Source organism: Dermacentor andersoni, chromosome 6 (genome assembly GCF_023375885.2).
Source record: "Dermacentor andersoni chromosome 6, qqDerAnde1_hic_scaffold, whole genome shotgun sequence".
NCBI classification, from domain to species: Eukaryota; Metazoa; Arthropoda; class Arachnida; order Ixodida; family Ixodidae; genus Dermacentor; species Dermacentor andersoni.
The window spans coordinates 25,329,584-25,357,063 of NC_092819.1; the positions used below are offsets into that span (position 1 = coordinate 25,329,584).

Consider the following 27,480-nt stretch of genomic DNA (forward strand, 5'->3'; position numbering starts at 1 on the left):
AGTGGTTTTGTGGCTTTTATTTGAATGAAACAGGTTACACGATTCTCACTAGAGGTACGTCAGCAGTGCTTCTCTGTTGAGGGATGTGCTTCATGGCTGCCATCGCAATTAACACCGTGCATGCAAGTCCAAGGTAGTAGATGTACAACTTCAGGGGGCTCGTACTGCCAAAGGGCCACAGCCACAAGCCCCTCCGTATAGAGTCTCTCAAGTGATGAGATGCCACTGCCGCTAAAGCGATCAGCGCTACTTTGTAGACCTGTGCCAGTCCCAATAGCTTTCCCAAAAGTGCAATAACTGACAAGCTTGCAAGCACAACTGAGCTGCAGTGTAGAAACGGTCTTGTCTTCAGGCCTGTGGCATTCTGAAAAAGATCAATAATCAACATCAATTCTGATAGGCTCTGGCACTGCAAGCAGCAGGTGCTAGACATTGATTACTTATTGCGTGCAGAATAGAGTGCACTTTAGCGAGGAGATTGACCGAGTTTTTGTCTTCACCACAGTTTGTGAAAAACTTAATGCAGAGGCAAATGCCTCGCTTTCCAAGTTGAGAAATTTTTACAGATGCCAATTACATATTCATTTCCCAGACATTGTAGCAGTACCAAACATGCAATATCGGAGCACCTGTTTTGAAGAATGACAGCACAGACTGCAAGTATCGTGCTGTTTTGTGGGTGAAGTTTGTGCTAAATTGTTAGGGCTGTCACTGAGTATATTTAAAATTTTGTTATTTCAAGGAGCACTGTTACAGCACATTAAAAAAAAAAAAAGTCCTTATGAATGTAACCCCACACCGTGCAGGAATTAAGTGCAGTAAGACTCTCTAATGACAGTCTTGACTCCACTTTCTGAAGCTGGCATGCTGACTTCACATTGTCCTTATTTTTTTCTCTCCTTTCGTTTGGCCATGCCTCTATTCCTTCAGGCAAGCACCACTAAAGTGGCATTTGTGAGAAAAGAGGGAAGTATCACTTGAAGTATCACCTTGAGAAGGTTTCGCTTGACAAAACACTGCAGTTTTCAGCCATGCTGAGACGTGAATACATAGTGGCTTAACATTCAAATATGTGGTGCGGAAAATGTTTGGCATCAGTTGCTCAATCGCACCGCTAATAATAAAGGTAGGAAAAGCCTCATAGAAGTGGCATTCTAAATGTGGTAGCAGTTAAGGCTCCGTTCCTTTATCGATGGGAGAGCTGCTTTTATACGCCAATCCCACAGTACCACGCGCCAGTAGCGTTTGCGTCAGTACTGAGGAGTTTCCGCACTAAACGGTTTTGGTGCCCTGTGCTCCGGCTCTTGTTAAAAAGCTGCCTTTACGTAACCAAGCATGACCATGCAATAACGACATGCGTAGCAGAACGTGCTTACTCTACATAATAGGTGCATCGCTACGGAACCAAAATGCTTCGTTACCTCTATATTCAGAGATCTTGCAGCCAGAAAGTGATCAACATCGATGGCGCAGCCAAAAAAGCCGCAGAGCAGGCTGTCTTGCATGCTTGCCTTTTGCAGCGGCCGACCCGAAACCATAATCCAGCATAGCAATGCGATCAAACCGTGCGTCGCATTGTCAGCTAGCGCGCGAAGCCAAGGAAGCCTACTCAGATCCGTGATGCAATCTCCTGCGGTCGAGACGGCAATTGTCAGTGCAGCTCCCAGCAAGTAGAAAGTCACCATTACGAAGTTTCGCTGAAACGTGTACGCGCAGTGTAAACATGTGGGCTGACTGCCTGTTACGCTGGCCCAAAGCACGAGTGATCTGGCACGCGCCTTTGCATATTTTGTGAGATCAGTCTGGAGGTTCGCGAATTTTGCAAACGCAGAACGAGGAAGTAAATGTAGTGGGCGCAAAACTTGGTTATGTCACTATTGTGGAAACGCGCGCACGAACGAAAGTGCCTGAACTCGAAAGCAGCAGCCAGCAGCGGTGACGCTGGCGACGCATTGACATGTTGACATAGGTATTTACGTGGTAACCTGTACTTCCAAGCATGTACAAAATTTGTATGTGTGCATGAAGTTAGTCATTGCTATAAAATACAAATAACTGCACACCGTGCATTTACGTTTTCTTTCTTTTTTTAAGTGCCAAACAGAGGCATCGGCCAAACGCAGTTTTGGTTTCGTTGTTTCGGAGCATAGTTTTTTTCAGAGTAAACGCTTAACTTCTTCATAGCCTCTCTCGCCCCGGTTATCAATAATGATTTACAAGCCTTTACCTGTATCTGTTTTTTCAAAATAAAATTATAAATTTTGCAATATCACCTCGAATGCATATTTCAGCGCATCTTCTTTCGGCTTGTCCTCTAGCCGTGTGTCAACCGCCGGCGGCAACCATGTGCTTCGTCTTGATATTTTGATGTGTAGCGTGTGCTGGAAATATCCGACACATTCTGGCTTCAATGAAAAGCGACGCAGCAGTAAGTATAACTTGTTGAATCAGTTGAAGTTCGCGCAGCTTGTACGTGGGAATGTAACCAGTACAGCAAACCAAGGTCTAGTGGGTGCCGAGGCAGCGCGTCACCGTTTCGTCATTGAGAGCTAGGCCTAGTGAACGATGCGCCTGAAATAATGTATTTTTGGCACTTGCCGACAAACGGTTGACGATTGTGTGATTTGATGCGCATCTCTTGAAGAAGCCGCCAGGCCTATGTGCGTATCGTCTGGTTTACGAGTCGCGAATGTGTGGCGCAGTGCGCAGCAACCAGTAGTGGATTCATTTGGTGGCATTTCTCGTGCCGCCGCCTGAAGTTTGTGGCTTTGCCTTTTGACAACGCTGTTTGTCGTCCACCGTTATGTGCACCGAACAAGAGCCCGAATTACGTCTCAGGTACGCGCAGTTTCGACTTTACTGTTCCAGAATTTCGCAACGTCATTTCCAAGCTCGTCATAGCGGGCGTTTTCTGTAGTTCCGACAAAGTTTCAGCTCGTAGCCTGATACCTTCTGCTACTTTCCTGCATAAAAGGAGACAGCCGGCTACGCCTTAAACTAAATGGGCTGTGTTTCTGGTGCATCGTTAGCTGTAAACAATAACTCATGTTTCTTATACACTGTTCGAGAGCTGAACAAGTTTGCTGTACGCCTCCTGTGCATTCCTTGTCAGTGTCGCTTTGTCTGACAGCCAGAGAGCCTCAGCGTTTTATCAGTCACGAACCCCACTTCTCACGAAAATGCCCACTGTTATTTTCTTGACCCTTGCCTGTTTCATATTTCATTTTATTATCTTCGTTTCGAGTACGCAGAACCTCCCACTGAGTCTTTGTATATTTGTATCGGTCACTTCGCAGAAAAATCCCGCGTCAGTTTATTACGCGCGTGCTGATAAAAAAAAAATTGACCGTTTCGATTCTTATCGCGTAATCTTTCTCCCCTCGGCTGTCCTGTTTTCGACTTGTACTGAACACGCCGGAGCCTGCTGTCAGTATCTGCCCTCCCAAGATCGCATTCGCAGTACCAGCTTGTCCCAAATCTCAGTGGTATGACATCTGTGATAGCCCCCAGGCGTACGGAGGCTCTTCTGTTCATGCGTGATTAACTGAAAAAAGAAAGCGAACTTTTCTGCATTGCCGGGTAATGGAGGCAGACCAGTGTGTGCTCGGCATTCTTGGCCGCAGAAAGTAACCTGCATTTCTATTTTTCGCTGCTGCTGCTTTACGAGTAGCCAAAAGTTGGCAATGCTCCAGGACAAAAGTCCGCAACAGTTGAATACTTCGATTCATGTGTTAAGTGTGTACACCAGTGGTGATAATGCTAGAGTATTTGAGGGTGTATGGTACGGTAACCTTGAGTCGCTTTGTCGTTTGTTTTGCTGGTATTTTTAAATGTGAAAGATGTTAAAAGAAGCTCAAATGCTGCCACTGGCACAGTGTGGCCCAAACTTTCAAAGCAACGTCTGAAACAGCATGCTGGAGGATTGAAATGTGGGAAGCTTGTATACATTGGATTTTGTCCTTGCTTTGGAGAGGCTTCTTGTGTGATTCTATACTAATATTTACATGAACATTTAGAGTTCCTTTTGTTCAGGTAGTCGCACGGTAATGGGGTGTAAACATTGTCATTCTGTGAAAAATACAGGCGGAAATTTCTTCTATTCTTTAGCACTGTTTTGTTGCCTGTAAGCCTAACTTCCTATGGTGCCATGTTTGTGTGGAATCTTGGAGCATACTTTAAAAATATTGTGGGTGAAATGTGTCTAAGTGATGGCGAAAATTGGTCACAGTGTGCACTAGCAGCCAGTGTTTGCCATTTCCTTTGTTCGCTTGCCGTTTCCCGTTACGTCTAATCATAGCGTGTGCTTTTGGGACAAATTTTTAAAAAGTGACATGGGTATCATTCTTACTTCTTAAACATTTTGAATGATTTCTGAACACATATTTATCATGAGATGTTCTTCATAAGCAGTTTTAGTTTCTTGGTCAGTGACTCGCGCACTCGTATTGATGTAGCCTCTTGATCGATGCAAGTGCATAGGTAGCAGCAAATCCAATTTCAGTTTGCGGTGTATGAGAAACAGTAAAGCCTTGCAGTGCATTTTCTTTAAACTGCAGCGTGTACACTTTCACCTGTACTTGGTTTCGTTGCAGCAAGTTATATATGTCGTGGCAGTTCTGTGGCTACGGCATTGCACTGCTGAGCACAAGGTCGAGGGTTTGATTCGCGATCTTGTTTCGATGGGGGCGAAATGCAAAAATGCTCTTGTGCCGTGCTTTAGGTGTACATTAAAGAGCCACAAGTGGTCAAAATTAATCCGGAGCTCTCCACCATGCCGTCGGATGTAGCCAACTTTGTAGTTTTGGGACAATCAACTCTGCAGTTTCTTTACAGCAAGTTTCAGTTTTGCTAAGAAGCTACGTACTTCAGTAATTCGCTAGTTTAGGTATTTTTAGAAAAATGAGTCCACTCAAACAGAAAGTAATAAAGTACCTGTCCAGTGTTGGACAATTCTAAATTCAGGTTGCCTCTTTAAAACAGACAATTGAAGTTTGATATCTCTGCTTTCTTTGTGCTTTGAAATCATGTAGTGTTGACGGTGCTTATAGATTAGATGGAATGCTACATTTCTATTTAGAGCCAAGTAATTCTTCCTTGTTCCTGCACGGAACAAAAGTTTTGTGGGGGGCATTTCAATGCAAGAATTTTACTGCAGTTGCACTGAGTGGGGTTCCGACTTCCACATTTGCAGGAATCATTTCAACAGTGAAACTGACTAGTCACAAATGTATATCAATGAGAATAATCCGACCTGTCAATTCTAATTTCTGTTTTTATAGCGTTAACGATTCCCTTCTAACTTGGGTGACTTCGTACAAATACCTAGGCGTTCACATCACTAATGACCATTCCTAGAAATTGCATGTTGAACACATCAACAACACCAATAACATGCTTGGCTTTCATTGCTGCAATGTTTACTAAGCACCAGTATCCATGAAACTGCTTCTGTACAATACCCTAGCCCGACCCAAAGTTGAATAGCCTCCTCTCTCTGGGATCCCCAAACTAAATCTCTAATCACATCTCTTGAATCGCTTCAGAATTGTTCTGCACGCTTTGTTCTATCTAATTATTCATTCCAATCTAGTGCTTCGCAAATCAAAAGAACTTTGGACCTTACTGACCTCTCTGCACAATGCTGCCAAGTCTGACTGCATATTTCACAAAATTTATTACTTCAGTGAAAACTTTTCAACAAACTCTTGGTGTGAATGGAGTGTGTGGGTGCTTGTCCAAATGTCGAGAGCTGGGAGTTGGGTCTCCTTTCAGGCGACAGCAGGCGTACAGGGCAGCAGCAGCGGCAGCCGTGCTTGGATGGAGGTAGTGCTTGGCTCGAGCGGCGAGTACTGCCTGGCACAGCACAAATAAGGGGACTGGCGGCCCTCTGCCTATGTGCTGTGTGCCCTATGGGGTAAGCGGTCTGGCTGACTGTGCAGTGCTGCGCCGCTGTGCCATGTCCGCACCAGCCATGAGGCACAAGGCGGCAGCCATGCGGCCGGGACCTTCCGAGATCGACTTCAAGAACATGCGCTTTCTCATCACGGACCGCCCCACTGACGCCACCGTGCCAGCCTTCCTGGAGGTTGGTCTATCGGCCACTTGGTGCATTCTGCTCAGTCAAACGGGCAGCGCTCTGCTTGGATCAAAACTAAAATCTTCTTCAGCATGATTTAACCTAATCGCATGGTATTCAGTCATTCAGACTGCACTCTCTTTACACCATTGCCATCTCACTCAGCTAGGTTCATACTATTTGAAACTATCCAAGTAACTGCTTTGGGGAGAATTTCATGCCGTTTGTTGCATGGGTTGAAGCATGCAACAGTGTGTCGGTTAAAGGCTCGCATGAAACTAAATTCAAGAACACAGTGAGGCATGCACAAGTTAACCATATGTCACATGAGACGGATGATATGCCATAGATTGTGGTCAAACATAGCATCAGATGTGCTGATTGGGCAGAAATGCTGTGGGTGGGTGGAGCGGCTACAAAATAGGCAGGTACCTCTAGATGTCGCTGCCATAACCGTCTCTGCTGAACTGAACTACTCCCAAAGTGGACCGGAACCATCGGCACTCCACTGTTTGCATGTGGTCTATGAGTGGGTAACTGGTGCACACAGCATGACATGGCTGATGGCCAGCTTAGTGCAACCACCATGCAGTGGAGAGGGACATGAAGGCATTGCTGGTTGCTGCTGTGCAGAGGAACGTGCATATTCCAATACAGTAAAGCCTTGTTAATTCAACCCTCGTTAATTTGAGAAGTCGTATAATTTGTACTCTTTGGTTCTGACAAATGCTTGCATTCTTTAATTTGTTAAACTCGTTAATTTGTACATATTTGGCTGTGCAACAGTTAATTCGGACAACCCTCAATATGTGCTTACTGCCCCAAATGTGTGATGAAAAAGAGTAAAAGTGGCGGTAGCATTCAACGAAAACTAACCAGTGGATTCTGTGTCACAATATTCATCAGTGGGCACCATATGAAAGTGACAGGAATGCCAAAACGCTTTGCTTATTTATGCTGTTTACCGCCGCATATGACCTGTATGCCCTTGTGCCTTCAGAACTTCAGGGTCGCTTTCCAGGATCATGTCAATAGTGACCACAGATTCACCTGCAGTGGTTGTGGCGAGCATTATTTCCGTACTGACTCTGTGCAAGGTGCCCATGTTACAAACATGGCAAAAGCTGCCAAGGATAAAGCACAATTCTACTGCAGGCGCACCCTGGTGACAAACCCACCAGCTGTGTTGCAATGAACTGGCGATCTGTTGCTGACCAGCTAACTGCCGGGAAAACCTGGATGTGCACGTAGTAGCAAAAACAATGTCTACTCGGATAAAGACCCGCTCTTGCACTGCGAGCGCTAATCATTCACGAGATGACGAGAACTGCAGCTTTCTTGCAAAATAAAGACTGCAGTTGTCGATTTATTTAGTGAATAAGGCAGGTTCATGTAGTAAACATTTGTTGTTATAACTTGACATTTGGTTAATTCATACATTTTTCTTTCTGGTCCCATAAAACCTGAATTAACAAGGTTTTATTGTACTATGCAAGCCTCTAAAGAGAGGCGCCCTTATTCTAGCCAGCCTGTGGTGTGAAAGGAACCAGGCTGCTCACATTCTTCTGCTAAAGTTCACACAAAAAACTATTCCGGGAAATGACGACATGCAAGGGCAAGCCTTCTGCACAGGAACCATTTCGTTTACTGCCTGCATGGTTATTTACCTGGTGGTAATGGTTGCCTGGTGGCAGTAGAGCTCTGCCGCTGAGCACATCGCACGATCAAATCTCAACAGTTCAAATTTTGAAGTATGTTATAAAAACAGCCCAAGTCTGGACCATTCACTATAGCATCCATGCAATGCCACTTTGGGACTTTAAACCTCATAATCATCACATCAGCCTGTTTTATGTGCACTGCAGGACGAAGGCCTCTCCCTGCAATCTCCAATTACCCCTGTCCTGCACCAGCCGATTCCAACTAGCGCCTGCAAATTTCCTAATTTCACCGCTCCACCTAGTCTTCTGCCATCCTGTACTGCACTTTCCATCTCTTGGTACCCATTCTGTAACCCTTATGGTCCAACTGTTATATAACCTGTGCATTACATGACATGCCCAGCGCCATTTTTTTCTCCTAATGTCTATTAGAATATCGGCTATACCCGATTGCAGCCTGATCCAAACCGCTCTCTTTCTGTCTCTCAAATTTATGCATAGCATTCTTCATTCCATCGCTCTTTATGCGGTCCTTAACTTGTTCTCAAGCTTCTTTGTCAGTCTCCAAGTCTCTGCCCCATATGTCAGCACTGGTAAAATGCACTGATTCTACACCTTCCTTTTCAATGATAATGGTAAGTTTCCAGTCAGGAGCTGACAATGTCTCCCGTATGCGATCCAGTGCATTTTTATTCTTCTATGAATTTCCTTCTCATGATCAGGGTTCCCTGGGATTAATTGACCTAGGTAAACATACTCCTTCATAGACTCTTGTTAGATACGGGACTTTTCCTGAGCCTCCTATGAGTTCACCAGACCACATCGAATCGCGTCACACCTAATTAAGGAGCGCAGAAGCACATCTACCATGTTCCCGAGGCGCGGCACGTCCAATCAAGTTGGCGTCCCCCACCTCGTGCGCCGCAGGGGGAGCTATTGTCCCACTGCTTGACTGTTCCCGAAAGTGTAGCGGGAGCCTGGCACGGTTCCAGGTAACGTAGGTCCAGAGCAAAGCTGCTTTGCAGCACTGAAAGTTCTCTCAAAGACAACCCATGTCCCCCCATCAATGATAACTGTAAGCTATCATTCAGGAGCTCACTATGTCTGCCATATGCGAACAATCCATTTTTATTCTTCTGTGAATTTTCTTCTCATGGTAGAGGTTCCCTGTGATTTAATTGACCTAGGTAAACGTACTCCTTCAGACTCTAGAGGCTGACTGGCGATCTTGAACACTTGTTCCCTTGCCCGGCTATTCATCATTATCTGTGTCTTCTGCGTATTAACCTTCAACCCTACTCTTACACTCTGTCTTAAGGTCCTCAATCATTTGTTGCAACTCGTCTGCATTGTTTCTGAATAGAACAATGTCATCGGCAAACCGAAGGTGCCACTTTATTTTTCTGTTTCGTCTGAACCTCTGCACTATGCAGACTTTGGTTGTGTAAAAACAGTGTAGCAAACAAGATGTATCCCATGCTTAGTAGTGCGGGGTACTATTTCATGTAGTCAAAGTTGCTGTTTTGATGTCTCGCATAGGCTCTCTGTGATTGTCACTTCTGCCAATTCTATGCGATATACAGGCTAAACTTAACCGCTAAAGGTTGTTCTGAGTCAAGTTGGAGGGCGATGAAGCTGCAGGAATCGTAGGACACCTCTCATAGCTGACATTTACATTCTAAGTACATATTCGGTGTGCCCACACTGTAGTGTGTTTTCGTGCACATCATTGTTGTGCCAGATGTGTATAAAGTGACAAATGTGGCATGTTTGAAAAAACAATTTTGACAGCTGCAACATTTTATTGAAACAATTGTTATCCATCCTTGCAACTATATTTTGTCGACAAATTAGTTTTGATGCCACTATGAGCTTCAAGTGATGTTTGCTACAGCAATTTGAAGCTTTTTTGGCAGCGCTCAGCTTTGGTGCCATAACACTGGATAACAGTCTTCATAACTCTCCCAGGAAACACGCAGCACTCGTACCTTTTAGCGTCCCTGCACAAGGACAGTTTCACGTCTTACTAATTAGGCATTGCGCTGCATGCAAATCGCATGAAATTAGCGGCACCGCACTGCAGTGGCTACCACACTTCAAGGAAGTGTTACTGGTTTTCACTGAATGTTACATAGACACAGAAGCCAATACATTGTCCGATCTGCTGCCGTACTTTCTGCCAATAAATTCTGCTTGGTTATTGCCTGCCTTTTATCGTGCAGTCGTGTGAAGGAGGCATATTTTTTTACTTCCTTTTGGAAAAGAAAGAAAAAGAATAAGCATGACTGAAACGCATTTTAGGCAGCATTTCCTGCAGCAACACATTCTTCTGTTGGTGGTAGCACAAGTAAGAAGACACAAATTTGTATTTGCTGGTTTGTACGTGCCACCATTCAGTGTATTATGTTGTGTTCTGTCCAGGTGCATATCAACAAAGTTATCGCTACCAAAGGTTGTATTAGCATTGTTTTCAACTCTCTGATTGCTTAATTCACTCCTCAAAACGGAAACTGGTTGGTTGTCGTCCCAGTCAGCCAATATGAAGGTGGATTAACAGACTGTTTTACTACGTGTTTGACTCGCCATTTGTGTGTGCCCTTCTTTTATACTTGCACCTTTCTGTGTGTTTAATTCTAGGAATTCAAGAAAAGGAATGTCAAGGATGTTGTCAGGGTATGCGAAGCCACTTATCAGAAGGATTTGCTTGAGAAGGAAGGCATTAACGTGTGGGTAAGTCGTATTGGTATTTATTTATTTCCTCGGAGGTCTCTTGTTGAGATATTACATTCACTTTAGTTGTCTGTTTATAAAGTCTTCAAAGCACAGTTCTCTTAACAAAATCTCATGAATTCAAATTAAAGGGACCCTTAACTACCCCTCGTGCTTCGTGAAGAAGCATACCGTATTTGTTCAATTCTAATGAACCCTCGATTCTAACGCGCACCCATTTTCCATGACCAAAAAAAGGGAGGGGAACAAACACCCTCAATTCTAACTTGCACTCGTTTGCCGTGACCTAAAGAAAGTAAATTCCTTTACAGTACCACACACTTCATTATTTCATACAGAAATACAGCTTTCTCTCATTTGGAAAAAGATTTAGTCCCAATGCACTACAGTTGCAATTAACAAAAGTCAGTTTTTCCCAAAAGGCGAAGCATAGATTGCAATAGAAAATTACTAGACAGCTATATGAAAAGTTGGATAGTAGTTTTATCGGCTGTATAAGCTTTTAAACATACGCTTATTAAATGAACAAGCATGGTGTCACGCGCGCATAAGTAAAGATGAACACGTCTCACTCAATGACCACGGAAACTTTTTATCAGAATGCTGGAGTGAGAAAGTGCGGTAACAGGAGCGAGCGAATTGACCTTTGTGTGGCCTCTCGCTTCCACACGTAACTAAGCGACGAGAACGCAGTGCGGTGCGCCTAGACACACAGACTTTCGCCATCGCGTACGGGGCAGCCATATTGAAATGCCAATGGCGATATGGTAACACAGATTTAGGGTCGTACTCGATTCTAAAGCGTGTGCAATTTTTGGACTCATTTTATCAGGAAAGAAGTGCGCATTAGGTTCGAGTAATTAAAATGCGGTAATCCATGGATAGCACCCACTGTTGTGGACATCTCAGCCAAGTTTTGCAGTCATGCTCAATGCGTGGAGCTCGCAAGCAGAGCGCAGTCATCTTTCTCTCAGGCGCATTCTTGTCAACAGAAGCCTGCTCTTCACTCTTTTCTGGACGCTTTATTTGGTAATATAGCAGATTCCTATATGCGGCTGCTATTGGCCAATAGCTGATGTCGATCAAGAAAAATGTTTGGACCAGTGTGCATCTTCCTACTGTTCCTGTGTATATTTATTGACGAACTTCAATAAACAGGTTAAAGTAAGTCAAAATCTGCTTTCGAATTTTGATAATTGCTTACTTCCAGAAGATGCCAACTATCATCTGCTCCTGCTCGGCCGCCCGCGTAGGAATTAAGCTTTGACCTCCCTGCTTAGCAGTGTCATTGCTCTCACTGATTTTGACTAGTTTTGGACGTTCAACAAGCCACATGAAACTTGAGGTCGGACCACACGCACGCTTGCCAGCACATGCTCCCTCCTGGCGACTCCTGTTTAAATGCCTTGGCAGACTTATTGATAGGACTTCAAAATTCACCAGTTGGAAGTGGCTACTATCAGTCAGTCAAGCTGGTAAAGGACAAAGCCAGTCCACACCACGTGGCTCAGTCTGGCAGGAGCATAGGAGCGCGAGCGTGCACTCAAGCCCTGTTGTGCACGAAATAAACGCTGTGCATGCATGCTACAGTCGTGTGTAGCTGCAGTCTGCTCCGTAGCGTATATACCGCGGCCAATGCGGGTTGCTGCAGTGGATCCATTGGCTAACCGCACTGCAGCTCGCAGAGGACAACTGCATTTGGTTTACATTTGGTGCGTTGTAGGTGCCAAAATCGGTACTGGCACCTACGTTAACATCCAAAATCAAATTTGAACTGCACACCATGGTTCAGTAGGCGGAGCGTTTTGGCCACGCCCTGCTCCACTGTAGCCTTTGCAGTGCAATGCATTGAAGTAGGAGTGGAAGCACCACAAAGGCCATGTTTGATTGCCAATAAACCCACTTCCACTGAACACATTTAAGTACTTTTTGCTGCAAATTATTTCTGAAATAGCCTACTTTACCTTCAAATGCATTTGTCCACTTTGATAAGAAGTGGTTCCAGGGCCCCTTTAAGGAAATTGGAGAAATGAACTGTCAAGTGTGCTAAGCTTGAGAAGACTTTCTTGAGACTTGTATAACAGTGTGCGTTGAATATAACCTGGAATGACATGAAATGTAACTAGTAAAGGTAATGTTGAAGTTTGAATTATTTGCACTACAGCCGTTGGCAAAGGTATGCGGTTTATTTATTTGCCCTCAAGCATGCAAACCCATGCAATGCAGAATTTCATGCAGAAACTTATTTAAATGCTCAAATAACCTGTCAGTGTGGAACGGGATAATTGTACAAACTTAATGTTCTAGTATAAGAGCGTGATTTTAGGCCTCTAAAAAGACACATGCAAGGCCGAAGCGCCCACACGCACAGAGCACCATCTTCCCCAAAGAGAAGCTTTATTATATGAGCCTTATGGGTGTGTGCAAGCTCTCTCTCTCTCTCTCTCTCTCTCTCTCTCTCTCTCTCTCTCTCTCTCTCTCTCTCTCTCTCTAGCACATAAGAATGAGGAACACATGTTAGCCAAGTGGCCACAGAAGGCACATTGCTCTGGAGCTACTAGTTATTGAATCCCAGAGTAGAATTTCTAGCTTGTTTGCCAATGTTTACTGCAACACTGTTCAACTTCACAAGTTTGGTCGCTGATGCCACTATGCTAAATGCAGCCATCATAATTCAAGTTTGATCCTCCACGTTTGTTTTAGGGGTCGCATCTCTTGGGTGTCTGTGGGTTTACAATTTGTCAGAACAGCCTCAACCGTGGGATGGTTGCCACATTCCTTGTTCTTCCTGAAGTTTCACGAGTCTCATACACTTGATTATTGAGAAACCTGTTGAGGGACATTGCTGTGTTTGTCTTGCAGGACTGGCAGTTTGATGATGGGTCCCCACCCCCAGCACGTATTGTGGAGGAGTGGTTCCAGTTGCTCAGGAAACGCTTCAAGGAGGACCCGGACTGCTGCATAGCTGTACACTGCGTTGCCGGCCTGGGCAGGTGAGCAGTTGAGACAATACACCGTATTTACTTGCATACAGTCGCCGACCGTTTATTCGGACCTCACGGGGACTGCGAAAATGTCCGAATAAACAGGTGTCCGAAAAAGCAGATTAAGAAAAAAAAATGAAATCCTTTATTTCCACGCACTTATTCGGGCTCGGCAGTATAGGCTTGAAAAAATCGTGAATGGGCCATAGCACGCTGTTCCGTTTACGCGCAATCAGATAAGCCTCAATCTCGGAGAGGGTCGTACGGTCACTATAGGCGGCTGAAAGCACAGTCGCTGCTTGCACACGCTCCGCATGCGACGGCAGCGTAGCACATGGCGCGTCATCTTCTGACTCGGAGTCATCGTCCGGCGGTGCAGCAGAAACCTGACGAATGATCTCGCCGTCGTGGAGTTCTGCGCATGTCAGTACAGCAGTGTCAGTACCTGTGAAACTGTCAAATGAGACGGTGTCCGGAGTCGCAATGCAACCACTGCGCAGGTCTCGGCAGAACATTTTCCGCGTCAGTGGGGAGCACATCGGAAGGCGACAAATCTTAGGCCTCCCGGCACCCGCTTGCCGGCATTCCCCGGCGCAGTCTGCGCGGGCACTGTAGGCGCCATTAGACACTTGACGCGATGTTTCTGTATGCCGCGTTGGATCACTGAAATCTCGACACAGCACAAAAAGCAAATACCACCGTGCCGACACCAGTCGCACAAATGAAAACCGTGGCCTGCTCGCAGCGTCGTGCGCGAAGAAACAAATCAGCTGCTGGATTGTCTTGACATGGCTTACTAAGCTGAAACCGAAACTGCTGTAGAGCCACTTCATCGAACCAGGCAGAAACGATGATGATGAGCGGTGATTTCGTGAGGCAGCAGCGCCACAGTAGTGCCACTTCGTGAGGCAGCACAGAGGCTCCGTTCAAAACAAAAATGGCGTTCAACAAGTCGAACCATGCACCGGTCAGTCGGTGCATGGTGCTCTCGATGGAGTTGGCTCAAGGAGTGTCCGAACTTTCGGAAGTTGTTATACATTATGGTCTATGGGGAGAATGGCGGTGCCGCGAAGCTGACCGAATAATCGGGCATGTCCAAATTTTCGGAGTCCGGAAAATCAGTCGGCGACTGTATACGAACCATCATACTCGCATAATGACCACACCCCTGGAATTTGTCTTCTATATCTCTCTTTCTCTCTCTCTCGTTTTCTTCTCCCGCTTAATGATCACACTCCGAAATCGCCGCCGGGACGGTGGTCTGCTGGGTCCTGCTGATGATAATTGAGCTTGAAGGCCAAGTGCCATCAATTGAGCACTACGTAAATGACTCAAGACTCGCCAAACCGACTGCACACAGCATAGCAACCAAAGTGGCCCTAAAACAAACTGGTGAACAGCTGGACCCCTCACCAGGCCTGGCCATTTTGAGCTGACCAAGCACAGAGCATACATTGCATGATAACGATGGTGTCTGCAAAGTATTACATCGCTACGCATCGCAAAAAGATCTGAAATTTCAAACCGAACGCAGTTTTTCCTTCTCCTCATGGCCGCCGTGCTTCACGCTGGAGGATGACGTACTCGCATCCCTGCGCCTATGTACTTGAGTCCGCAGTGTGACGTCGCTCATGTTAACACATGACTTATTCAAGAAACCATTTGTTATTTGGTTGATCTGTTGCTTAAATTGACAAATTGAAGTTTCGAGAAATAATAACACAAATGGAATGTCTGTGTGTTTTTTGTTTTACTTCGCACTAACGCAAGGGAGATGTCCTTCCGCTTTGTCTGCTTGTTCTCACGGTCGTGCAATCATGTGCGCATGTACCGAAACTATGCCATTTCCTACCGTGTTGCAGCGCGTGATCATGCTCGGCGATCTGCTTGTTCTGCCTCAGTATTCGTGTAGCACTGAATTATACCACTAGTCATGGGTCCTTGTGCACAGCTCGCAAAATCATGCGCTGCGCGAACGAGACAACAGCTCACATGCAACTCTGTCAGCAGAAGTGCGTGACGTATGCATCGCACGATCCTCGAGGATCACGTGACGTAGAGCGTACTCCCGGTATGGGAGTCCGCACTAGCTTGTCATCAGCTTGTCTGAGCCTGTCGCTCCACTGGCTCGGCTGCCACTGTTTCTCGCGTGGCCTATGATCCGCAGCGGTACGGTAATGCATTCAGAACAGCCATTGTTTTTCGTATTGTAAGCAATGTATTTCAGCCAGGTAAATGTTACGAATTCATATCGCACTGAAATTTGTACCAGCCGTAATAGTATCAGGTTTTTACTATATACAGTCGAACTTTTTAATTCAAAGTTGCATAATTCGAACTAACGGATAATAGGAACTGGCCCATTGGTTGGCCCATTGGCCCAACTGGCCAACTGGCCCATTGGGAGATGCGGGTCGAAAATCGAGTTTTTTTTTTTTTTTTTTCGAAAATTATCCATTTTTTGTTTTTACTTGTTTTGTCAAGTTTAGTACCTCTACTTTTATGAAAATAAAAATCAAAGCTGAATTTAAATGGGAAATAGATTAAAAATGCATTTAAAGAGCACAAGGTGGCTATTAAAAAACCGAAAGTACGCTGTCTTCGAGCGTCTCGCCGCCGCCATCGCGCGGTTCCTTGCTGTTGCTGATCGCGTGAGGAGATCTGCCAAGCCTCTTTCTCTGAATCGCCATGGTTGCCTGGGCGTCTACAGCGCTAGAAATAATAAAGAAAAGCATGCTATTGCCGCGTTTTCCGAGCGCTGCGACTGGTTTTTAAATCACGTGGTACGAATCGGGAAACGCCATTGGCCATCATGCGCGTACATGTGGCGAAGCCTACTTGCTGGCTCCATGTGTCGTCGAGGTGCGCTTCAGAGTGACGATCGTTCGGCAACTATATCTTCGTCATGGACGAAGCGGGACCAAGCAAGCGCAGTCATCATGGAGTGAAACACCGTTCGGTGCACAAATATCGAGGTCGCCGGCGGAAATCTAAGGCAAAGGCTCGTCCAGCGACAACTCGATCCACGGCCGCCACGGCGGTTAGGCCTAGCGCAAGCGGTGCTGATCCCGCCCGTGTTACGGATGCCTCCGGCGAGTTTGAAGCGGCCTTAGAATACGTGAGTGCGTCGGAAAAGAAGATTGGACATTTCCAAGCTGAGGAAAGAGCGCATGATGGGGTGTCATCATTCATTACTGATTTGGCAGCGCTCAACATTCTTGTGCCATGCCAGCGCTCAGAACTTCGTGTCCGGGAACCGGCCACGAAGCGCAAAGGACTCGCTTCGTTCCTGGAGCTGCAGTGCGAGAACTGTGCGTGCCCAAAAAGTGTTCTTTCCGCAACTTATACATCGCGGCGAGTTGCGGCGTGCAGGGACACCAGCAAAGGTGCGCGCCGAGACTATGACAGCGGGAGCTCGCGTGAAAGCTTCGCCATCAACGTCAAAGCTGCTGTGGCGGCCCGTTCGATAGGAATTGGGTATGAGCAGCTAGTGCGGTTTTCATCAGTGATTGGACTTCACAAACCGATGCATCACAAATCTTTCGCTGCAATCAGCCGGAAGGTACACGATGCTGCGATGAGTGCAGTCTCCGAAAATCTCCGGAAATCGCGGGAGATTACAAAGAGAGATGCCGGCGGGGATAATATTGCTGTGATGTATGATGGCACATGGCATAAACGCGGCCATAAAAGCCACAACGGCATTGGGACAGTTGTTTCCCTGGACACCGGCCTTTGCCTGGACTTCGAGGTCCTTTCGAACTACTGCCTTGCCTGCAGCCGGCACAGGGTCCTGCCAGATGAGGGAGAAGAAGTCTGGCAGGCATTTCATGGCCCTGTGTGTGAAAAGAATGTAGACTGTTCGTCCCATGCTATGGAGACAGAAGCAGCAGTGCGTATATGGCAGAGGAGCCGATCTTACGACACACCACTGTATTTCAGAAAGTTTCTTAGCGACGGGGACTCGAAAGCCTATGCAGCAGTGGTAGAGGCCAATGTCTACAGTGGTGTCCTTATTGAAAAAGAAGATTGCACTAATCACGTGGCAAAGCGCCTCGGAACCGCTCTCCGGAAGCTAAAAGAACCCCTGCCAAGAGGAGAGAAACTGAAGGAGCCTGCTATCCTAAAGCTGCAGACCTACTATCAGGTTGCTATTACTAGCAACAGGGGCAGCGTGAAAGGAATGTATAGAGCAATTTGGGCCTCATATTTTCATTCATGCTCATCCGATGGTGCTAGCAGCCATAAGTATTGTCCAGAAGGAGCAACATCCTGGTGCAAGCACCGGCGTGCTGAAGCGTTGGGTGAGCCTGCACTAACCCACACACCGCTACTGACCAAGGCCCAGGGAAAGGCAATACTGCCGATCTACAAGCGGCTCACCGATGAGAAGTTGCTGGCCAGGTGCATCCAAGGCAAAACCCAAAATGCCGCGGAGTCATTGAATAGCAAGATATGGCTTCTGTGCCCCAAAACGAGATTTGCCTCACGGTATGTAGTGGAAATGGCTACTGCCTTGGCTGTCCTCTGGTTCAACAGAGGGCACACCAGCTTTGAGCGTGTCCTCGAAGAACTAGGCGTGCTTCCATCTGAAAGTCTGGTGGAGCTTGGCACGTCCAAAGACATAGCAAGGCAGAAAAAAATGTCCTTGAAGCTGACTGCGGAAGCGAGAGCAAATCGCCGCACACTGACAAAAAAAGCACGTGTTGAGGAGTGCACTCGCAAGCGCCGTGAGGGAGAGACATACGCTGCAGGAAGTTTCTAGTGGCAGTCGCTGTTTTATGAACAATTTTCTTCTTTTACATCAAAATTTGATTGGAATTCAAGCCCTCTTTTGTAAATAAACATGCAATTATAACTTCAAACGCGTTTTTCTCAAAATGAAATTTTGGGCAATTTTTTTAGTTTGCCCCTCATGTTTTTGGCACTTCTGATGCTTGGATTTGAATGAAATTTTGCACACATTTTCTCTGAAGCGTGAGGAGTGCCATTATCTCTCTCAAACATAAATATTGGCCGAATATTTACAAAAAAATTAAAATTTCCACATGGTGGTGTCATGAAAATATAGACTTGCCAGGTTCAAATTTTTCACATCATTAGCATATTTTGTATGCACTTTATAATTAGTTTTTGGCACTGTACAGTTTATATGGATCAAAATGAGCCATGAATGATCTGTGATTATGGAAGTTAAGTGTGACAAAAAGGGGGGCTAAAAAAGGTGCAATTCAGCACATTGGCATCGAATAGAACAAAAACTATGCAACTTACAGTGAAACTAATTGCAGGTTTGAAATCAGCATGAAAAACTAAATTAATAGGTGGAGTTTCATAGCTCTAAGTCAAAAATTGAAGAAAAAGTGTCTTCGAGTAGCATCTCCCCTTAAGTTAAAGGCTATTGAGCTTGCGCTTGAGCATGGTAACTGCGCTGCCGGCAGGCACTTCAGTGTCAACAACATCCATTTCTGATACTGCTGAAGTCAGCATGAGAGGCATGCAACAAGACATAGAGCAACGAGACATGCCTAGCTTTCCGTGGACCAAAGACCGGCAAGTTTCCGCAAGTTGAGGAGGTCGTCCTTGAATATGTAAGGGACCTCTGCAAAGAAAGATGCGCCATATCGCTTCAAATAGTACAAATGCAGGCACGCTCGATTGCAAGGAAGCAGGGCATCATGTTGAGACTTCCGTGCGAGCTCTAGATAGCTGACGCACTTCGTGTGACGGAACGGATTGTCATTGAGACAGCAGGCATCATTGTGCCAGCAGCTTCTGTCTGCCTATGAAGATGGAGTAATGGACTTCCACAACTTTGTTACAAGGATCAATGAAGAAAAAAAGGCTTCATCTTGTCCCAAATAGGGAATGTTGATCAGACTCAGCTGAACTTTGACACGTCCCAAGGCACAACTGTCAAGATGAAAGGTGCTCGGACTGTCCTTGGTGCGAAAATACAACAATGCACAGTGATGCTGGCAATGACTGCAGACGGGTGGAAGCTACCATCTTACCCGATACTAAAACGGAAAACTCTTTCGAAGGGAAACTTTCCCTGTGGCGTCTACATTCAAGTTCAGGAAAACGTTTGGTTGATGGCACACCTTATGGTCAATTGTATTGGCCCTTTTCGCGGCGATCCCTTGGGTGCTGCCATGCTTTATCACATGGTGACGCGTCCATTGCTTGCCTCGACTGCCTTCGGTGCCTCCACGTTTTCAATGGGTGTGTATGACGCTGCTGCAGCTTAGCAAACCTCTGTTTCGGGAGATATCGTAGATTATGACTGGGTGGACGACAGAGTTTTGAGCACAGCTTCAAAGAACTTGAAAAAGTGCTTGGAAGCTGACTAAGTTGTGTCCAAACGGTGCGAGCAGCGTATATAGTGCTTGTTTTAAGGGGGGAGGCTACCCTGGAGACCGAACTTTCTTATTTTTTAAGATATCCAGATGAAATTTTCAGGGTACGTTCACACCACCGAACTATGAGGAACTGAGAAGTTTCATGAAGATATGTTTATTAGTTCCAGAGTTATTGAGGTCTAACTAGGTGATTCATGTATATGCCTGAGGAAGAGCCTGGAGAAATGCCAGGACATCGTAGGAAGCTGAAATTCACTGTGACCATTCTTTGATAGATATCCCAGGGGGCTAAAGAGCCCTTTTCTTTAATTTCCCCTCCAAAAAATTTTAAGACAACTTTGAATTTGATGTAGCCAGTAATGACCACATTCATCAAAAATTAATTGCTTATTATAAATTAACTGCACCAGCTTTCAAAGAAAGAAGCCTGTTACCCCCTGGCAAAATCATCCAGGAACAGAATAAAAAAAAACGGTATACAAATCTGAAGAGCGGTTCTTGAGATATCGCCTTCCCCAGCACCACTACTAGCGAAAAAATCCATTCCGAGAAAACAGGCCTTAAAGTTGAACCCATGTGTTTTTTTTATTAGAAAGCTCCTGTGGAGCTTCTAATTAGCTCTTGCGGCTCCAGGCACACTCAGTGTGTCGGATTTTCGACTGGCGACAGCCGAAAGCACAGTTCTGCCGCTGAAAAGCGTCTACGCAGTCGGCACTCGCTGCGGGAGATCGGAAGTTCGATGCTCGTAAAGACGCATATCGCGCTCCCGTGCACCGAACATCTGCACTGTCTTGGGCTTTGCCGGCATCGTGTGCAGCGAACAACTAGCGAAAAAAAAAAAAAAGCTGAGCAAATAATCTAAAAGATTGCGCACGCCGATGAGCAGCGCGCAAGCTCATGTTGAGGCGGACGGAGCAAGGGGCAACAGCGACGCGAGCGCGGCATCGAAGGGAGCAGCCGCCGCCGCCCGCGCAGCAGCCAATGGCAGGCGCGCTTTAGCCCGCGAGATTTGAACGCGCTGCTCCGGCCAATCAGCGCTCCGCATCACATCGCGGGAAAACGCCAATAGGGCCTCAACCGCGCCGACGATGCCATTTTGCAAGGCGGCAAAATAGAGACAAAGAATCCACGGTCAAAACGACACCAAGATGGCGCGGGCAGGCCGCATGGGCCGGGAATGGCGCGCGCGCGACGTTTGGCTTCATTTCGGCATTTGCGCGTGTTTTTTGGGCCGCGGTGACCTCAAAAGTAGCGTTATTTTTGGTACTTTACGGTTGAATTAGGTGCTGATAATTACGGAACAGGTAGTTTATGAGACATACAACCCAAAAATATGGTTTTGCAAAAATCGACTTTTTCGCGATTTTTCGTTTTTCACGGGCCGTGTCCCCCCTTAAAAGCGAGGCTAAATATGTATTCCAAGCTCTCCAAACTTACCGTTCATGAATTGCGATTGGTATGTTTTGCTCTTCGTACTTTACTTCGCAAATATTTTGAAACAGCAGCTTGTCACGTTTCTGACTCGGTGAAGTTCCTTGATGCGGTCACTATCTGATTATTTCGGTCACTATCTGACCTAATCGCTCGTGGGTGTGCTTAGTTCTGATAGATTTGTTCTTGCTGCACGCAAGGCTTGAAACATAGCCGTTTTGTACATTGTAATACCTTGTAGCAAAGACGTATTACTACTAGTAACTCTCTTACTCTTGTGGACAGTCAAGAAAAATTCAGCTTCGACCATTTTATGCTATCGGTGTAGTCCGTCATTTATTGTGCCTATATGGTGTCATATATTCAAGTGTGCACCCATTCACTTATTGACATGTTTGCGATAGGGTGGGCGTAAGATTCCGTGTCAGTTAGGGTAGATGTGTGTATTGTGCGCGAAACGTACTATAACAGGAAACGGCGCTACACCCTTTGTCATTGTTTAACAAGCGGTGCTCACTCTTGTCAACGTTTCAAGGCTGAAGCACTTTCTTTGAAAGTTAGTGTTACAACACTGGCAGCTGAGCAGATTTCTGTACCCTCTAAGGAAGCCGCATATTTGGAAGTGCCAGTAACAGGTACGGACAGCTGCAGCAACAGTAGACAAAATTGGCTTCACAGATTCATTCCATTCCTTAATATGCCAGTCATTATTTTTACATACCAACTACTGCACATGTCTTCAATCCACACGATTCAATCCAACATGATGGAGCACAGTGCGTTAACGAAAACTCGGTTGCATTTCCGACAGCTGATTGCGCAGAAGCAAGGTGGAAGTGGTAATGGTTTCGTGCCATCTAGTTTCTATAGAACAAACGGCTTTGCGAAAAGGGTCAGTAACGATGTTTTGGAGATGAAGACTGGGAGCGTTTCCACTTCCCACACTCCTCGTGGTGGACAGCTTTCATGGCCACCTTGTGGATAGCCTTGGCACAAAGCTGAAGGAGATGTGCACCAACATCCTCGCATCACTGCTACAGCTTCTCGACATGTCCTTGAATAAGCTGTTCAAGGACAAAGTTCAAAGGCTGTATCCAGAGTGGATGGCTGCGGGCCAGCATGATCTGATGCTGGGCGTTACTTTGCTCCTGGAAGCGTGGAGCAGGATCTCCGGCAAGGTGGTGGTGAAGTTTCAAGAAGACTGGGATATCACACTCGCTGAACGTGACTGAAGATTGCTTTGTATGAGACAATATATAATGATGCCCCTAGTGATGATAATGCGGCCTCCAATGCGCAAGCTCGCAACAACGGCAGTGTGGACTCCAACTCAGAGTAAAGTCGGTGGTTGAATAGGAGAGATACATAAAAGGGCTAGGTGCAATTCATGTAGTGCATACAGGTCGTGTGTGTTTTTGACAAAAGTAAGCCTTGTCCAACTTGATTTTTTCGTTATGTTCACGTTAGCCATCATTAGAACTCCAACCTGCAACTTGTTTAAATTCTCAGCACTCTTTTTTTTTTTTTTTTTTTTCTGGAAATATCTTGCATAATGATTGCACCCCCAAGTTAGCGACAGTTTTTAGAGAAAAAAGAAGTGATCATTATGCGAGTAAATATGGTGTTATCTAAAAGGGGCAGCACAGCTGACTTTTGTGTGACTAGTGTTGGGTTCTGGTCCTTCATTGGATTTGTTGTTGGTATGGGCCTTCGTCTGTCAAGAATAACTGTGAACACAGTGTGTGTAACAAGCAGTGTTTACCATTGCAAAGCCCTAACACCTCCTGCACCAAAGAAAATGTTTCTCAAAAATTGGTATAGTAATTATGGTCTTTATGAGCTGCCCAAAACTGAAACTTGACTTTAGTGTGTCTGAAACTATGGGTTTTGTGTGAAGTTTCCTTCACATAAATCAGCATTTTGAGATATGAAACATGGCATATGAAAAATGATACATAAGACGAAGTTGGGTAAGAAATACGTAGGTGTATGCACATAAAACTGCCTAATTTTGTGTATTGATTTACGCATACATGCTGGATCATCACACAAGTGAAATAAGAAAATAGTGTGAAACTTGAACAACGAAGGTCTGCAGCCTGCATAGTGTTATGACATAGTAGATGGATCTCAGGAGACTTGCCACAGACGTCTGGAGTCAAGAGACTAGGCATAAATGATGCAGCTTAGCAAAACTGAACCTTGTTTACGTGATGAGTCAGACATAGGAGGATAAGAAAAAGGGGACCATTCACTCTATACACCTCTATAACCCCCCCCCCCCTAAGTTCTATAGCAGTTCTTTATATGGGCAAGTTGCAATATTCTTGGAATTATTTTCTTCTGTAGCACATTAATATTTTGGCCTATATATGGCTTGCCCACATGTGAAATGCCTGAGGTGGGGTTAAAAAATTTATTTATGGTGTGCCTGTCTGCATGGTACCCTAGGACACTTCTCTAAAATCTTGCTTTACCTCATACTTTGAATTCATTTTGTCTATGTGGACAGCAACTTTCAATATCCAGGCCTCATTCAGTGCAACAGCGTGTGTGCCACGTTTCAGAGGACATGCTATGTAATATTGAACTTCTTTCTTAACTGTTGCTTGTTTTCTTTTTTTTACTTCCAGGGCACCTGTATTGGTTGCATTAGCACTTATTGAATTAGGTATGACTTACGAGGATGCTGTGGAGCTCATAAGGCAGTGAGTACCACTCTCTTAAGTTACGTCCACACTAGCGGGAAGAACATGCTTCAGGAGTGCACACACAGCAGACCACTCTGCCGCACTGACCTAAGTTTTGCGAGGTGCAGTAGTCGCACAGCACCTGACTTTCCAAGTTCCATTGAGACTTCCCGTGAAAGTGGGTACTTGTCTCGATGGCTTTAAAAGTCATCTTGCGGTTCGTGTTACCTACATGGCTCGCTTTTCGTTGTCTGTTTTGTGGCTACACTAAAGGGTCTTGAACCCATTGGTCAGTTGTCACTCATGGTATCCTGCCTTGCTGCTTGGGTTTTTCCTGTTGTGTGGACGTACCATTATAGTTGTCCCCCACAGTGGCCTAGCATTGTCGGTGCTAATGAAAAGCCCTGCTTTTGCAGTGTTGCAAGTTTAGCCTTGTCTAAAAATGTTATGTTTGTGTGCAGTAGAAAGTTTGTAGAAATTACCCTACAGTTATAGGGTATCAAAACTGATTCCATGCTTCATTTGTTTCAGTGCACCTGTATAGCACTGCGTAAGCTAAAAAGCTTCACAACCATATGGTTTCTTTGCTGTAACGTTGCGTGGTTAATACGAATAGAAATGTTGCCAGTGTTACAGAAGAATTGTTCCTGCTGCTTTGCTTCTAGCGCAAATTGGCTTCAGGTATTTCTTTTTCAACAGCTCTATATTTTGGCGTCTGACAGCAACAATTCTTGCTGAAAGAACAAAAACTGATAGAAGGCTGGAAGGGTTATTGTATTTGTCCTGTACAGTGGACTCCTGACTTGGTACTTACGGGATTTTAGTGGATGTATGAACCAATTAGCCCAAGGTAATAGTTGAGTACTCTTGTACCTATGGCAGAGTCAGAAAGAAAGAAATCAGTCTAAATTTAAACTCCATCACACATTGCATGGTTGTCATTGTCAAATGTGTGATGCTGCCCTCGCTCATCTTGTCTTTCTCTTTCAGGAAGCGACGGGGAGCCATCAATGCCAAGCAGCTCTCCTATTTGGAGAAGTACCGTCCCAAGTCGCGGCTGAGGCTGCGCAATGGGCACCGGCAGTGCACCATACAGTGAAGGCTTCCCTCTCTTCCTGATCTACCTTTATTTTATTTTTTCTGTGTTTGCGACCGCCTGACCTCTTAGATCCTGGCAGTTTATTCTAGCGCTTTCCTTCCGACTCTGGGCACTTGGCTTCTTGATGCGGCGGCACCATAGTGTTCAAACCCCCTCTGGAAGTTGGAGGGGCAGCAAGCGACTTTGCCCTGTCGCTGCACATTCAGCCAGTGTTTCTCAGAGCACTCCTTGGTTGACTTCTTGGATGGCATTGCTTCTTTTTTCCTTTCACGTCCACCCCTCCCACCACTGTTCCATCTCCTTCTGATAGCTCAGTTCTTAAACTTGTGGCAGCAAATTTTTGTCCATTTGTGAGTGGCCAAGTGACAGGAACCGGGGAGTGTCTTCTGCGGAAGCGTTAGTTGAGGTGGTCGATGCGGGGGTGCATGTGTTCGGACTGTTTTGCAAAGTAGTGGCGGTCGTTTAGAGTCTTTCGTTTGTGCACCACTCTGCTGATCTTCCCACATCCTCGTTGTGTTATGTAAAAAAAAAACTCCTCTCTCTTCCCCATCTCACCCTGAACATGTCAAAGTTTAGAGCCAGTGTGCCCAGAGCTTTTACCAGAGTTTTTGTCGCTCGTCATCAATTTATCTGCACCTTTGTTCATTTTTTTCTTCCTCATCATTGCATGATTTCTATTGCATTAGAGAGGAATCCTTTCAGAGCTGTGCCTGGAGCTGATCTTGGGATCCCTTTTTTCTTCCTCTTCCTAGTCTTTTTAATTTAGGCGAGTTTCTTTGCAATATGCTTTCTCCTGGCGGCTGCAAAGACATGAGCAATGAGTTTACATATATACACCCCTTTTACTCCACAATGCACGAGCCCAAGTTGAAGGAACAAAGGAGGTGTATTTAGCCAGCCGTCGTTGTTCTCTTATCCTTGTTTTCTCGAAGCAAAACTCTGGCATAGTGGTGTTGCAAGTGGCAGGTGAGCATAACGATTTGGCCTGACTATCAACAAAAACTGTTTTAGCTCCAAGAATCATAGTTTGCTATTCAAATTGGCGTTCTTGAGCACCTTTTGTTCACATTTAATGCTCGTGGAAAATGTCTTTTTTTTTTAATGATGCGCCATTCGTTATTTATTCTGTCGAGAAACATTGCTCGGAAGCTCTACCACGTGACACAGAAAATGCCGTTGATGTTGCTCCTCATCGTTATTTTGCCATTCTCTGTGACTTCGTCGTGTTTAGTTAGCTCAATGCAAGTTTCACGTTTCCTCCTTTTTAATTCGTGCCGACGTGACTACTCAGGTGTGCTGGCTAGTCGTGCGTGTAGGGAGGCCTGCCTGCCATCGGAGATGTGAATGTGTTAATGTAGCAGCAAAACGTCATGTAAAATATGTTGTTTACATATCCATTTGGATTGTGCCCTTGTGAAAAGAAATAACACTAACTCACAGTGTTTCAACAGCGATTATAAAGATCTTTTCTGATAACTGTGTCTCGGTACTCGTTACTTTAGACGTCCCAGTAAGGTACATAGTTGCCACAACCTGCCGTACAGTCTGAGGTGTGTTTGTGGTGGACTGCATTGAGAACATGGAAACAAACCACTATTTCTCTTGTTTCTGTTTTTACAAGTGTATAGCTTGCTATTTAAAAGGCGCAGCACGACTGAGATGATACAACGAAACACAAAACTGCATCACAAGCGTTGACTAAGCGTTATTAGTCGGCGCTTGTGATGTGGTCTTGTTTGTCCCCGTCTCAGTCATGCTGTGCTTTTTGAATAGCTATGGACCAACTTGCCCAAAACAAAGTTCTACTGCAGTATAACCTGCAACTGTGTTTTCTGGGTATTCTTTCAGCCCTTCATCATTAGCTTAGATGTAGCCATGCCATTTGTTATTGCTGCAGTAAGCCACTCAGCAAGCATGATGTATGTGAAAAGATAATGGGAAACCAAATGGTATCGCTACAAAATGTGTCCACTGCAAGCCTGAAGTTTTCTTGCCCAGCAAGTGGCAACAGCAGTTGCTAAAGGGCAAATTGTTGAATGCTAGTGATTGATATTGGCAAATCATGTCACGGGTATGATGTCAACAACTTTAGACTTGTTCAAAATTTCATGTCGCCATTGGGGCAGAGCAGGCATAGCACGTTTGAAAGTTGCGCGTTCATGTCGCCAAGGAGAGAATCTGGTTCCAAGTTAGAGGAACCTTTACTCGCTGGCAAGTAACATAAGGCTGGCACATTTGGCAAGTGGGACTTGCGAGTGGCGGCAGAAAAGTTGCTGCTAAATGCACATAATTCTCAAATTCTGTTGCGGGCCTCTAACTATAGCAAATCCTTCAGCTTGCATACACTGGTGAATTGGCTAGAAACAAGCTCCAACATTTGCATTGGACAGGTAAGGCCTGATGGCTATCTTCATAGTGAATGTTAGCGTGTCGTAACCACATTTAGA

The 27,480-nt window shown here is 45.4% G+C and overlaps 4 protein-coding genes across 5 annotated transcripts in view; 2 read left to right on the plus strand and 2 right to left on the minus strand.

The window, feature by feature from the left end:
- RpL24 (ribosomal protein L24) overlaps positions 1–27,480 on the minus strand; it is a 493,457-nt gene that overhangs the window by 369,611 nt on the left and 96,366 nt on the right. The gene's annotated exons all lie outside the window — the stretch shown is intronic.
- Positions 3–2,239, minus strand: LOC126521736 (transmembrane protein 267). The gene is made up of 2 exons (XM_050170477.2): positions 1,422–2,239; positions 3–364 (listed from the first exon to the last, which is right to left on the minus strand). The coding sequence occupies exons 1-2, from the start codon at positions 1,683–1,685 to the stop codon at positions 35–37; spliced, it is 594 nt and encodes a 197-aa protein (XP_050026434.1). The 5' UTR covers positions 1,686–2,239; the 3' UTR covers positions 3–34.
- Positions 2,342–26,509, plus strand: PRL-1 (protein-tyrosine phosphatase 4A family member PRL-1). 2 transcript variants are annotated; one of them, XM_050170475.3, is made up of 6 exons: positions 2,342–2,428; positions 5,773–6,085; positions 10,375–10,467; positions 13,330–13,460; positions 23,878–23,952; positions 24,925–26,509. In XM_050170475.3, the coding sequence occupies exons 2-6, from the start codon at positions 5,894–5,896 to the stop codon at positions 25,031–25,033; spliced, it is 600 nt and encodes a 199-aa protein (XP_050026432.1). In that variant the 5' UTR covers positions 2,342–2,428; positions 5,773–5,893; the 3' UTR covers positions 25,034–26,509. The 2 variants fall into 2 exon arrangements, with proteins under 2 accessions (XP_050026432.1, XP_050026433.1); XM_050170476.3 differs by lacking the exon at positions 2,342–2,428 and adding an exon at positions 2,672–2,838.
- Positions 16,891–18,316, plus strand: LOC126521738 (uncharacterized). Its single transcript, XM_050170479.3, has one exon. It carries the CDS (start codon positions 16,978–16,980, stop codon positions 18,214–18,216), a length of 1,239 nt encoding a protein of 412 aa, XP_050026436.2. The 5' UTR covers positions 16,891–16,977; the 3' UTR covers positions 18,217–18,316.

Bases quoted from the DNA above. Each gene is read 5' to 3' on its own strand.
- LOC126521736 (XM_050170477.2), bottom strand. From the start codon at position 1,685: ATGGTGACTTTCTACTTGCTGGGAGCTGCACTGACAATTGCCGTCTCG. The intron at 365-1,421 runs GTAACGAAGCAT...GATCTTTTTCAG, and splicing joins CAAGATCTCTGAATATAGAG to AATGCCACAGGCCTGAAGAC.
- PRL-1 (XM_050170475.3), top strand. From the start codon at position 5,894: ATGTGCTGTGTGCCCTATGGGGTAAGCGGTCTGGCTGACTGTGCAGTG. The intron at 10,468-13,329 runs GTAAGTCGTATT...TTTGTCTTGCAG, and splicing joins AGGAAGGCATTAACGTGTGG to GACTGGCAGTTTGATGATGG. The intron at 13,461-23,877 runs GTGAGCAGTTGA...TTTTACTTCCAG, and splicing joins TGCGTTGCCGGCCTGGGCAG to GGCACCTGTATTGGTTGCAT.
- LOC126521738 (XM_050170479.3), top strand. From the start codon at position 16,978: ATGCATCACAAATCTTTCGCTGCAATCAGCCGGAAGGTACACGATGCT.